Raw genomic sequence first — 15,000 nt, 5'->3', positions numbered from 1 at the left:
AGAGAGAGAGAGAGAGAGAGCGTATGCTGACGAACATAAATTTTCAGTTGAGGTCCAGTGCAAACCACCACCTCTTGTAGTAGTTCCCCATTCACCAGGCACTCATAAACCCCAAATCTTTTCCTTTCGTAACAAGAAGAAATCGTAGCAAGCTTTGAAATGGTATGAGAGAGAGAGAGAGAGAGAGGGAGACTCAAGATCTTTCTGCATGCTGACGAACATAAATTTTCAGTTGAGGTCCAGTGTTCAAAACCACCACCTCTTTAACGGATTTGTAGTAGTTCCCCATTCACCAGGCAAATCCCATAAACCCCAAATCTTTTTCCTTTTATTTAGAAAACTCACGTAATCAAGAATATCGATGCTCTAAAAACCTAGCGATTCGCCGTTTGACCCTTGCCTTCAAACAACGTAGCACTTACGTCTTCAATGACTTTTTCCTCATCATCGCTTTGAAATGGTTGATGCTTAGAAACCTAACGGTATCTGAGGATAGCACTCTATGAAAGCTAATATCCTTATGGTTTGTCGGATCTTCCGGGGGGAGGAGGGCAGGGGCGACTCAAGATCTTTCTGCACACGGTACCAGAACACTCACTCTACAATTACTGAGCAAAAATGTTTAGCAACAATTTTCCCTATTCGTTCTGTGTAACTCTATACATCGTTCTACGTTAACGGATTAAATGACGTTAACGGATTTGATGCCATTTTAAAGCTAAAGTGCTGATCTTCATCACGATGTGTTTAGAAATCCCAACACACAAAAGCTGAATATTGATAAAATGAGTAAAACTTAGCCATGAGGCAAATATTTTTCTACTTTTATTTAGAAAACTCACGATACATCGTAGAAAGAGATATCCAGTTCCGCTTTACACAGTGTACAAGTGGTAAATTGCCTTTCCAGCGATGTGAAGTACATTACTGTTTAAGCCGCGTATGATAAAGCGAAGCGCATTCAAACAATGTAAAATATTCTTGAGAATTCGTTACGGAAATATCCTTCAATGACATCTATAGTCATCATCATCATCGGACACTATAGTCTCAGAGGTTGAAATATGATTGATGGCTGATGACTGTAATCGCCAAAAGAATTCCTTTTTGTAGCATCCTGAGAAGAATGCATTACTAACGGTAGGCTATCTGGTTTTTTACTTCTTATTTGTAAATAGCAATAGCACTCTATGAAAGCTAATATCCTTATGTTTGTTTGTCGTTATCACGTCTATAACAAAATACCTGTTGGTCTTCCGGTGGTTACGTAAAATGTGATTCTCATATAAATAGCTGATGGTCAGTGCCGGAGTAAGACTCTTTGGGACCCTCTTAAGAAACAAGGCTAAGGGTAATATATATATATATATATATATATATATATATATATATATATATATATATATATATATATATATATATATATATATATATATATATGTATGTATATATGTATATATATATATATATATATATATATATATATATATATATATATATATATATATATATATATATATAAGGTTCCAAAAATCTTTGCAGCTACACAATTTTTAATATACAGGCTAGCGACTTTGGAACCAGGAACCCCCAAGGCTGTTGGGGCCCTAGACTTGGCCTAATTAGTCTATTGGGTAATCCGCCACAACTGATGCTGACATACAGATAATAAAGAAAATGAACGAAATTTTAGACCAATAGAAAAAGAATATTTCTTATCAAACTGCAGTTGTTTTATTCAGTTGCTTACTGTAGCACTTCTTGAAAGGGAGAGAGAGCGAGAATTTCATGTGATGTTGTGCATGCTACCATTTAAAACTTCAGGTGGAACGAATATATATATATATATATATATATATATATATATATATATATATATATATATATATATATATATATATATATATATATGTATATATATGTGTGTGTGTGTGTGTGTGTGTGTGTGTGTGTGTGTGTATGTGTGTGTATAAGTATGTATATGTATGAGAGAGAGAGAGAGAGAGAGAGAGAGAAGAGTGTTCCGTATAAATGAACTTTTGAAATCGCCAAAAATAACTCCATTTAATATATCTTATTTCTGTCAGCACAAGCCTTGTTTGCATAACATTCACATGTCTTCATTTGGTAATTGTTTTTTTGCGCAGCTTGTCTTAAATTGCAAGTGAGTTTGTAAACTATGCAATAGTTCTATTATGAAACAAAGGCAAAGACAAGTAAATAAACGGTTTACAAAGAATGATGAAGAAATAATCCAAAACAGATACAGAAAACAAGACATGTCTTCGCCTCCCGAGGTCTGAGATTTCCGCCACCGTTGAGGAATACAAATCGAAAACTTTCCATGACTCCAAATATGCACTGAGTCTAATGAATCATAACGAAATGCAATGGGAAATCTGAGTTGCATTTAAGTGAAATCCTTCCGTGACTCCCAATATGCATCAAGTTCGTTGAATCATAACGAATCCCAACAGAAAATCAGAAAAGAGCACGAATCAGAGTCTTCCACGACTCCAAACGTGTATAAAATCTGATGAATCACAACGAGACCTAATGGGAAATCGGGGTGGAATACAAATGAAAACCTTCCGTGTCTCCCAATATGCATCAAGTTTGATGAATCATAACGAACCTTGATGGGAAATTGAAGCAGCAGCAGCACCGATGCGTTTCTGTGTTCTCCCTTAGACCGAGGCAGAGCTCAGATGAGCACATACAGTTAATTAGGATCAAGAAAAACCTTCAGAGTGAGAGTTACATTCCATTAGTAAAGGGAACGCATATATCAGATGAACAAGGTAGATTATAATGATGACATTATTACGTGTAATGGAATCATTTGAGGGATTGATGAAAGCTTTCATAACCAATCACTACATCATACATTAGTAATCATATTCTTAATGGACAATAATGTATGATCTGTATAATTTGCATGATAAACAGTACTGATCATGAACTTGTTCTGAGGCACGTGTACAAATGTGATATTATAATGATACAATGAGGGATAACGCCACATACTAATACGATTGCAATAAAAAAGTGATGCCGCAAAGTTTAGTTGTGAGCTTGAAGGAGGGGCTATAATGCAAAGAATACAGAATGAAATTAAAGAAAAACTTTACAGTTCACAGTTTACTAATTTCTGCTTAAATTGAGGAATTCTTCATAAAAGCATATAAACTGATCGTTACAGAGAGGAACGTGGCGCGATACAAATGTCTCATTTGTATTTGTAAAGTCCTTGGCTCGATCTCGGTTTGTAAACATCAGTCGCCCCAAACCCAGCTGTAAATGGGCACCAACGTCTTGGGTAAGGTAGGGCCAACCTTATCCCTGAAAATATTGGGGGTGACAAAATAGCTGGTACCTTCTGGTGCCTCCCAGACTAAGGAAAAATAACTTGTGGTGAAGATATATAAACAAAAATTATATATATATATATATATATATATATATATATATATATATATATATATATATATATATATATATATACATGAAACTACAAAATGTTATTTAATATCAATTCACGCTACCCCGGGAATATCCCCGATGGGGAATGATCACCGAAGGGGAATTTATAAGTGATAAATGGATCGGTACTGCCGGGTCTCGATCCATTTATCACTTATAAATTCCCTTCAGTGATCATTCCCCATCGGGGATATCGGGGATATTCCTAGGTAAAAAACATTTGTAATTTGATATTAAAAATCATTTGTAAAAATTCATATATATATATAAATCATATATATATATATATATATATATATATATATATATATATATATATATATATATATATATATATATATATATATATATATATATATATATATATATATATATATACAAAAACAGTAACTACCACATACGTACTTAATTAACTGCTGGTCCTGATGAATTTATGTATGTATATACGTAAGCATGTATGAATATACAAGAAGAGATAGTAAGGTACACTTACATAGCCTTACAAACATAACATGTTTGCAGACAACCAAGTATACCTGAGTATGCAAATGGGTATGCAATTATCCAGCCTAATTAAAACAATGACCTTTTATGCATGCAAATGATAATAATACTAATGTTATAAAACCACCATATCCTTTCAGAACGAGACGACACTTTCCGACGTCATCTACGCTCTTGTATCGTTGATGTCAAAGAATATCCAATGGGTCGTCCCCAGGAGTATGACCAACGCAGGGAACAGCCCGTGTTATGACACGGAACAGGCGAAGGAAACTGATTCCAGCGTCGTCACACTCGACGAGATTCTGGAGACCCTAGGGGAAGCTTTCAACAAGGATAAGGATTCCATCCTGAAACTCAAAGAAGAGGCACAGCAAAGAAAGGTAGTTCTGACTTGCCATAAACGCCAAACTAATTTATATATATATATATATATATATATATATATATATATATATATATATATATATATATATATATATATATATATATATATATATATATATATATATATATATATATATATATATATATATATATATATATATATACAGTATATACATATATATATATATACGTATGAATATATGTATGTATATGTAAATATATATATTCCTATTACTCACAGGCAAAACTTCTTTAATGTCTGAGTATTTCCCTTACCATGAATTTATGTATGTATATGTAAATATCTATATTCCTATTACGCACAGGCAAAACTTCTTTAATGTCTGACATAACATCACGAGTACTGCAACATTTAAAAATTTAATACTCGTCAATGAATCTCGGATGAATAACAGTGCTGAAACTTTGACGCTCTCTTGCGTTTCTTCGATATTAAGGACCATCATCATTTCTAGAGCTATTTTCACTCCATTTACCTAACGCTTGGTAGGTCTTCATTTGCATTCATTATCCAGAATTTCTATGAATTATTGAAAATTTCCAGTCTAATTCCTCTAATGTTTAAATCAATTGCGAGAAGCAAAATCATTTTTGTTCAAGAGGACAAAGAATTTTAATGCTAGAAAAAAATGGGAGAACCTTCTCTCATATTTGACTTAAACCTTTTACCCACTTTCTTCTCATTTTATTCAGAGCAACCTCAAAGAGATATTTCAAGCTAAAGATTTTTAATAGCTGGTTGCTAGTAAGGGAGGGGATTTTACTGTTCATTTAAATGTTTTTGTCTTTGCTTGTTGATGATACACCAGTAGTTTTAGTCTCAACTGTTTATGCGTTTCTACTTTGACGTTTTAAGTTCTGTTGTTGGATCAACTTTATGTATCTTTAATTACTTTTCACCTTTGCTCGATGATATTATCCCGTGATTTTCTGTTCTTTTGTTGTGTTTTATGGGAAGCTGGCAGTAAATATCCATAAATGAGACCAGTATAACCAATGGTTAGTTCTAAATATGAACCTCCACCAATTACGATTGGCCTTACTGACATCGTCTGTAGATACTTACCGTAAGTTCTAAAGGAGCAGACCGTTGTCACACTGTTCTGATTTGGGGACCTAAGTTTAGTTTGTAGCCTCGTATTCTATTTCCAGAATGAAATAATAATTTCATAATATTTTGTTTAATTTCTTACAACTACTCCCAGAATAAAATAATTTAATTTCTTGATATTTTGTCTAATTCCTTACAGCTATTCCCAGAATAAAGTCTAATTCCTTACAGCTATTCCCAGAATAAAATAATCTAATTTCATGATATTTTGTCTAATTCCTTACAGCTATTCCCAGAATATAATAATCTAATTTCATGATATTTTGTCTAATTCCTTACAGCTGTTCCCAGAATGAAATAATCTAATTTCATAATATTTTGCTTAATTCCTTACAGCTATTCCCCTAATAAAATAATCTAATTTTGTAATATTTTGTCTAATTCCTTACAGCTATTCCCAGAATAAAATAATCTAATTTCATAATATTTTGTCTAATTCCTTATAGCTGTTCCTAGAATAAATTAATCTAATTTCATAATATTATGTCTAATTCTTTACAGCTATTCCCAGAATAAAATAATCTAATTTCATAATATTTTGTCTAATTCCTTACAGCTATTCCCAGAATATAATAATCTAATTTCATAATATTTTGTCTAATTCCTTACAGCTGTTCCAAGAATGAAATAATCTAATTTCATAATATTTTGTTTAATTCCTTACAGCTGTTCCCAGAATAAAATAGTCTAATTTCATAATATTTTGCCTAATTCCCTACAGTTCGCTAAACTCCGTCTTAATCTGACGATAGGTGAAGCAGACATTCAAACTCAGAGAGATACCACAGGTAAGTGACTACTATTAAATAACACGGGAGCAAATGTAAAATAATTATATATTAAAAAATAACTTGATCACATACATAGATATATACGAAAATTCATAAATCTACTCTTACTTATTTTGATTTACTACATATAAATACATGCAAGCATATACGTACTCACACACACACACCCATATATATGATTATATGCATCCATACACACACACACACACAAAAATATATATATATATATATATATATATATATATATATATATATATATATAATATATATATATATATATATATATATATATATATATATATATATATATTTATATATATATATATATATATATATATATATATATATACTGTATATATGTATATATATATATTATATATATATATATATATATATATATATATATATATATATATATATATATATATATATATATATATATATATATATACTGTACATATATACATATATATTATATATATATATATATGTTTATACACACACACATATGTATATATATATGTGTGAAATTATATGCATATTTCTTCTGTGTCATGATAAGATTAATTATCATTGCATTTTAATTGATGGACATAACTGTATGGTAAAAGGAAAATTCAGACTCACACATTTCTTTCCACAGAACCAACGAACAGCTTCGTTCGAATTAGAAAGGGACCAAAATTTAGGGAGGAATTTGAAACTCCATTACAACGAGGAACTCGCCATCCGAGATGGAAATACTCCGTTGAGACGTAAGTTAGATCTATGCAATATATATATATATATATATATATATATATATATATATATATATATATATATATATATATATATATATATATATATATATATATATATATATATATATATAATGTATAATGATTATCAGTATATGGAAGGAATATCAATCATAGCCCTTTGAGATTATAGTAGAGACCTTCTGCGAATTATTTCCAAATATTAGGCATTAAATAAATGTTGTGATGAATTACCCCAAGAACGCGAATTGTTTATAAATAAGCAAAGCGTTTAGTTTTTTTTTTTTTATTAAAGTAAGTTTAATACTTAGGCTTGAATGCAGACACACCTCAAATCAGTTATAATGAAAGATCAAAATGTTCGGTAAATTTTTAATAACTTCAATAAATTTTCTGTAACAACGTAAAACTGAACTAATTTCACAAAGGCGTCCAGTGGTGTTAGGGGCGACGATGACGATGAACTTAAATTCCACCTTAATTGTTGACATGTTAAACAATGGCGAAGTTGTTTCAATGAGTTGTTTTTCTAAGATGACAAAAGAGAACAGCCACCTTCATACGTTGAAAATTAATTCTTCAGTAAATTTAGCTCGACCGAATGTCTCTCATTTTGCCCAAACTTCGATAAGGTCTTTAACGTTAAATGGGCGTAATTTGATTAATAACAAATGGTGATTTACGTACAATTTGTAATCCATTTGCTAGGTTGAAAAAAATCTTTCTGATAATTATGAAATTCATCATAATACACATCCATATTTTCATCTTTCAGGCACTTCACTGACCTAAGCAGTGACATTATACATCTCGAACTGTGGTAAGTTTCTTGTTCATCTAAAAAAAATAAATAACTAAATAAATTCTTATGTACTGAAGCCTATTGTGGACTATACCAGCTAAAAATAACGGACACATTTACTGAAATAAAATCAGTATTCTGAATCTCATGGTAATGCAAATTCTATATTGCAGAAGAATTGGCTTGCATAACGAAAAGTAGCAATATCTCTACCAGTCACATTCTGTTACTGAGAAGAGAAATACTGATGAGTTATTTCCATCAATTTTTTTTAGGCATTTAATTTATTTTTGTCATTAAAGAAAGATCCATGTTTTTATTCATTATCCACGATTGAAAAATGATAACGTTCTTGTATAAATAACCTTCAATAGGATATTCTGAATTGTTATGATGCCTTTGACTTAATTTCACTAATTCACAAAAATTATCACAGGCACGAAAAAGAAGAAGAAAAGAAGAAAAAGAGGCACTTCATCAAAGGAAACCCTCCGGAGGGACCAAAGTACATTCTACTCGCTGAGCTCGTCCTGAAAGCAAAGGTAGGATTCAGCACACACACACACATGTATATACAGTATATATATATATATATATATATATATATATATATATATATATATATATATATATATATATATATATATATATATATATAATATATATATATGTACATCATACATATATACAATTATATATATATATATATATGTGTGTGTGTATATAGGTGTTGGCGCGGTATGCTATATATTTACATTTTTGCCCTCCTTCTGGTAATCCAACCGGAGAAGTTTAGCATTGTCAAGTCTGGTCAGTAAATGGATGGGCGACATCTAAAATGTGCCAGAAGCATCTGTCAAATAAGCCCGTCGAATCTATGGGTTATCAAATAAGTGTTGGCGAATCTATGGGTTATCAAACAATATCGTCGAATTTACATTTTTGCCCGTCGAATGTCTGGGTTATCAACCCGTCGAATCTATGTTTATCAAATAAGCTCGTCGAATCTCTGGGTTATCAAACAATATCGTCGAATTTATGGATCAAATAAGCTCGTCGAATGTATCTAAAATGTGCCAGAATGTATTTATCAAATAAGCCCGAATCTATGGGTTATCAAATCTAATCTATGGGTTATCAAATAAGCTCGTCGAATGTATGGGTTATCAAATAAGCTCGTCGAATCTATGGGTTATCAAATAAGCTCGTCGAATCTATGGGTTATCAAATAAGCTCGTCGAATCTATGGGTTATCAAATAAGCTCGTCGAATCTATGGGTTATCAAATAAGCTCGTCGAATCTGTGAGTTAGGGCTTGGAGCATGTGACCTCAGCTTTCACAGGTTTTTATGTTTATTCATTTATGTACGATACTGTACACTCACAACATTGCATAATTATTATGCAAATAATCACAAAAAAAAAAATCAGCATTGACATAAAAGAATCAATATTCCTAGTAATAGTGTTCTGCTGATTAAGGGTTGAATACCTATCAGTATTTAACTTTGTAAGTTTTGTAAATAAAAATCTTTTATTTTGAAACTCATATAAGTTCAGATTTTCTCTGTTAAACAACTTTAAAACAAATATATGATTTTACTGTCGATCTTATAATGACGAAGCTATATTTAATTCCAGCTGATAATAAATTAAGCAATGCGCAAACTTTCCATCAATTGACATTTAGTCCAAATAATATAAAAAAAGAGGGACTTGAATGGAAATTGGAAGACTACCTACAGTAATTACGAAGCTGATTAAGCTTGGTTAATGAGTTCACTTAACAGCATGAATCATTATTTTGGGTAACTTGATGCCACGTATGAAAGAGATAAAGAGGATTTAAGATCAATCCATAATTGATAATTGATAAAAGGATATTAGATTATGTCTAAAACCCAGCTGCGTCTGTTTATGACGTCAGCAGTTTAAACTGAAAATTTAATGTTGAAAAATTCTACAATAAAATTTGCTCTTATTTTTACAAGTTATTTTCAACTATATAATTACAAGGTCAACATTTTGATCCAAATTCTTATTTTGGACGTTTGAAATTTCCCCAAAACACAAAAAAATAGAATATGGTTATGAGGACTAATTATGGCACATGAACTTGTTTACTTTCACCGCGTCAGTAACATACACATACACACACGCATATATATATATATATATATATATATATATATATATATATATATATATATATATATATATATATATATATATATATATATATATATATATATATTCTATATGAACAGGGGCATATAAGCAAGTGCCTAAATATATAACGTTTAAATAGTGTTTTATGGGCCTATTATATTATATATATATATATATATATATATATATATATATATATATATATATATATATATATATATATATATGTATATATGTATATATAGGCAAACACACACACACTATACGCACACATGTGTATATATATATATATATATATATATATATATATATAAGCAAATACATATATATATATATATATATATATATATATATATATATATATATATATATATATATATATATATATATATATATATATATATATATATATGTATGTATGTATATATATCTGTGTGTGTAGATGTTACTGATGCAATGAAAGTAAATAAGTCCATGTGCCGTAAATATTCCTCATAACCATATTCTAATCTTGTGATGTATTAGAGTACTGGGGTAAGGAACAAATAACAGGGTGCACTATTACATAACACATCTCGGTAATACAATCACTTTCATCTCACGTTGCCGACGGCTTAGCCACTGCATGATGTATGAGTAACTGCATCATTGCATGCAACTCATCGACTGGGCACAAGTGGACGATGGTTTTCCTCAGGTTTGCAGAAAATCACTACTAACTGGGGTATCCTAGCTGTTTCATTCCTTGTGATATTAATTAATATGGTTGATTGTAAATGAATTTAGTTTTGCGCTATTTATAATAATAATAATAATAATAATAATAATAATAGATATTATTATTATTATTATTATTATTATTATTATTATTATTATTATTATTATTATTATTATTATTATTATTATTATTATTATTATTATTATTATTAATGCTTAAGGTATCTTTAAGCGATGTGCTTTTCCTTAAGATTAGGGCAAGTGACATACTCTTTGTTGTTGCCCAATCTTATTATTATTATTATTATTATTATTATTATTATTATTATTATTATTATTATTATTATTATTAGATTTCACTTATACTTTTTTAATATCTCAACTCACTAGCGTTGCAAAATTCTGGTTTGCAGACAAACACTACTAACTGGAAGGATCCTAGTTGTTTCATTCCTTGTGATATTAGTTAATATGGTTGATTGTAAATGAATTTAGTTTTGCGCTATTTCTAATAATAATAATAATAATAATAATAATAATAATAATAATATATATTATTATTATTATTATTATTATTATTATTATTATTATTATTATTATTATTATTATTATTATTATTATTATTATTATTATTATTATTATTATTATTATTAAGATTATTAAAGTGACATAAGGTATCTTTAAGCGATCTTTTCCTTAAGATCATTAAGTGACATGCATTATTATTGTTACCCCATTATTATTATTATTATTATTATTATTATTATTATTATTATTATTATTATTATTATTATTATTATTATTTTTAGATTTCACCTATATTTTTGTTTAATATCTCAACTCACTAGCGTTGCAAAATTCGCTGTAAAAAAAAAAAAAAAAAAATATGCCTTTCCAACTATTCATTCTGACCGAGTCAGCCTCCGACTAAATTTCCTAATTTTAGCGCCAGCAACACCGATCACCTTCCTCCTTTCCAGGACATCCTGGCGCAGGGAATCACCGGCTGGTACGACATGGAGAACCGTTTCGGGGAGAACATGAAAGCGCCGACGAGAGTCCGCCTCTCGGGACATATATCCTGCACGAGTGACGTGGAATGCGACGCCCTTGAAAACTATGAGATCCTGCTGAAGTGTCTCCTTGATCACGAGAGAAAAAAGTCTCCCCAGGAAAGGAAGGTAATCTTTGAGAGCTGTGTGCAGGGACCAGGATATTAAGAAAACAAATTTGGGGATGGAGAGAAGTTTAAAGCTTGCATATAAACATACACACACACACACACACACACATATATATATATATATATATATATATATATATATATATATATATATATATATATATATATATATATATATATATATATATATATATATATATATATATATATATATATAAAGTATATATAAGGAAAGAGAGAGAGAGAGAGAGAGAGAGAGAGAGAGAGAGAGAGAGAGAGAGAGAGAGATGAGTGTTGGCGTACTATACGAGTATAAGGAAGAGGAACTTTGAGTCATGTTTTCCATGTTAATGATAGGACAGATTTTCGAGAATAATATTAATAGAATATATAATTTTATGATAAAACACTGCCTACTTTTAAGAACGACAAGTGAATTATTTAACGAAAGTCTGTGTGATGTGAAAATATAATGTTTTCATATTTGTTTCACAAGTACTGCAGACAAAAGTGAAATTAATGGAGTATTTGAGGACGTTAACCGAAGTACAGATTATGAAACTGCAAAGAAACGAAGAATCGTTATAAGAACATTTCGAGCTGTTATAGAGTTCAGGCGAAGGTTTTTGCGCATGAAGTCATAACAACATGTTCTAGTTGGGCACGAAGCCAGAGGAAGGACAAATAAAGCGTTCATACTTGTTTTGCTTCTTTTGGTATGGGCTAAAGTATTTCTGTCTGTACAAGGTGACTTGAGAATCCTCAAGATATCCTTCCAGCAGCTGAAGTAACAACTGTGTTAGAAGGATGGTATAAAATTTCTTTAGAATTCGTTATGGAAATAACTCTTCATTTAACGATAACATGAATTGTAAGAGAAGACGAAAAAAGAAATATTTGGTAACAAGACTAAGTAAAAAAACTGAGGGGGAAAGCTAAGAAAAAAAGGAAGAGACTGTGTATATGAGTCTTCTTTTGTATAAAGAAAAATGCAAAATGCAAAATTTATAATTGAAATACTAGAATAAAAAAAAATAAGATTTTAAGTGCAAGAATTGCCTTGTGCACGAATAAATTTCCTTCAGCAACTGTAAGCAATAATGAAATGGTTTTACTGTAATTTGCAGTCACCAACTAATCATCATTTATAGAGAAATGTCAGTTCTTGAAAATATTAGAGGCTTTCCATCTTCGAAGCATTGCAATTGCAGCCCTGACTCCCGAGTCCGATGTTCCGAAAATATTTGCCGAGTCCTTTGACCAGGGTCGTGCTTCCAAGTAGCCAGCAAATGACAAATAAAAGTCAAATTTTTGGAGGGGATAAGCGTTCTGGAGCATTGCTAAACCATTTTTATAGGTGGTAGATTCTAAGATGCATTCTATAGTATATTATGGGTTTCACGATCCTCAGGAATATCTCATTTGTTTGAATTCCGATCAATAGTCACATTTAAGGAGTTGGAGAAAATCTTATGTGTGTGGTGTCACTGCTGAGCTTTCTTGGTTACATTGGGATCAGCACTGAAATAATCAGGCTTCCGATACACGTATATGACTTAGGTTGGATGAATTGTATTGTTGATGTTTATATAGATGTGACTTCAAATCCTAGGTTTTACTGAACTTGAGATAACACAAAAATTTCAGAGCAGAATGATATCAATTACATTCTTGATATAAACTGACAAGGCTTACAGTTTGTTTATATATATATATATATATATATATATATATATATATATATATATATATATATATATATATATATATATATATATATATATATATATATATATATATATATATATATATATATATATATATATATATATATATATATATATATATATATATATATATATATATATATATATATATATATGTATATACATACATATACATATATATGTGTATACAATCACACACACACACACACACATATATATATATATATATATATATATATATATATATATATATATATATATATATATATATATATATGTATATATATATATATATATATATATATATATATATATATATATATATATAGTATATATATATATATATATATATATATATATATATATATATATATATATATATATATATATGTATACATACCCATGCGTGTTCTCATCACACTACCTTTATACTTTTATAGAATGATCTTATTCCTTTATTTCTCTTCCAGAATGGCCCATGCAGTAAATTTGACGAAGACCTGCTCTTAGGAGCAAGTGCCAAAGCAGCTCTTCGGCAGTTTGCCTTAGTCCACAATCTGAGCCCAGCTAGCCAGTGCCTGTCATGGTGGACCAATGTTACAATTCTGCTGTCTCCACTGGACTGGCAACTGTTACTCACGCAGTTTAATTGCGTTAAATCTTCGTTGGTTGTCGGCGCGTATTCCTTATCAGAGCAGGAGCGTCTAAGTCAGTCAGTTTCTGACGTCATTGACAGATGTATTGCTTCCGTAAAATATCTGGAAGAGTGTTTTCCGCCAGATCTCCCTGAACAGTCTAAATCCCAGTTGGCATTTATGTTGCAGTCTATGTTTTCAGTCTATGTTTTTGTTAAAGAAACTTTCATCAAGTGTTTTCTATAAACAATATTATATTTAGTTATGCTCTTAAAGGTGTAAAGTTACACGAGAATTGTTATTTGATATTAAAGATGCAAATATGTATTTCCTCAAAATTCTGCACAACTGGTCCATGGATAAAGCGATAGCCAACTTATAAATTCTGGTCTCTGATAAAGATAAATGAAATATTTTCCTAGGGAATTACGAAAAAATCAAATGAATTTTTTTATTTGAATTTTTTTTTTTTTGATCTAAATAAACATCTGGTTAATTTTTATGATTTACTTCACATTCTAAATAACTTCTCCTTTTCTCACCAGGACAATGAAAAGTATACAGACTCATCCAAAGATCAGAAGTTTACTCATGGAAGACAACAACTTCTGTCTACATAGTGTCATTAAGGCGGCTCTCTTAGGCTTCTCCAAGCAGTGGTTAGTTCTGTGGATCTGCCTAGTCAGTCGATTTATATACAGTTTATTTT

At 30.1% G+C, this 15,000-nt stretch overlaps 1 protein-coding gene across 2 annotated transcripts in view; it reads left to right on the top strand.

Annotated features, from left to right (window-relative positions):
- LOC136842519 (protein unc-13 homolog 4B-like) overlaps window positions 1-15,000 on the top strand; it is a 43,485-nt gene that overhangs the window by 16,908 nt on the left and 11,577 nt on the right. For both annotated transcript variants that reach the window (XM_067109924.1, XM_067109923.1), the window contains exons 3-10: window positions 4,128-4,370; window positions 6,228-6,294; window positions 6,941-7,052; window positions 7,834-7,878; window positions 8,297-8,402; window positions 11,727-11,927; window positions 14,127-14,479; window positions 14,837-14,950. In XM_067109924.1, the coding sequence (XP_066966025.1) occupies window positions 4,128-4,370; window positions 6,228-6,294; window positions 6,941-7,052; window positions 7,834-7,878; window positions 8,297-8,402; window positions 11,727-11,927; window positions 14,127-14,479; window positions 14,837-14,950 (1,241 nt within the window). The remainder of the gene's footprint in view (window positions 1-4,127; window positions 4,371-6,227; window positions 6,295-6,940; window positions 7,053-7,833; window positions 7,879-8,296; window positions 8,403-11,726; window positions 11,928-14,126; window positions 14,480-14,836; window positions 14,951-15,000) is intronic.

The sequence above is a fragment of the Macrobrachium rosenbergii genome, chromosome 10, assembly GCF_040412425.1.
Source record: "Macrobrachium rosenbergii isolate ZJJX-2024 chromosome 10, ASM4041242v1, whole genome shotgun sequence".
Taxonomy (NCBI): Eukaryota; Metazoa; Arthropoda; class Malacostraca; order Decapoda; family Palaemonidae; genus Macrobrachium; species Macrobrachium rosenbergii.
The sequence above is the reverse complement of the archived record's forward strand: the minus strand, read 5'-3'. Positions and strand labels throughout refer to the sequence as shown.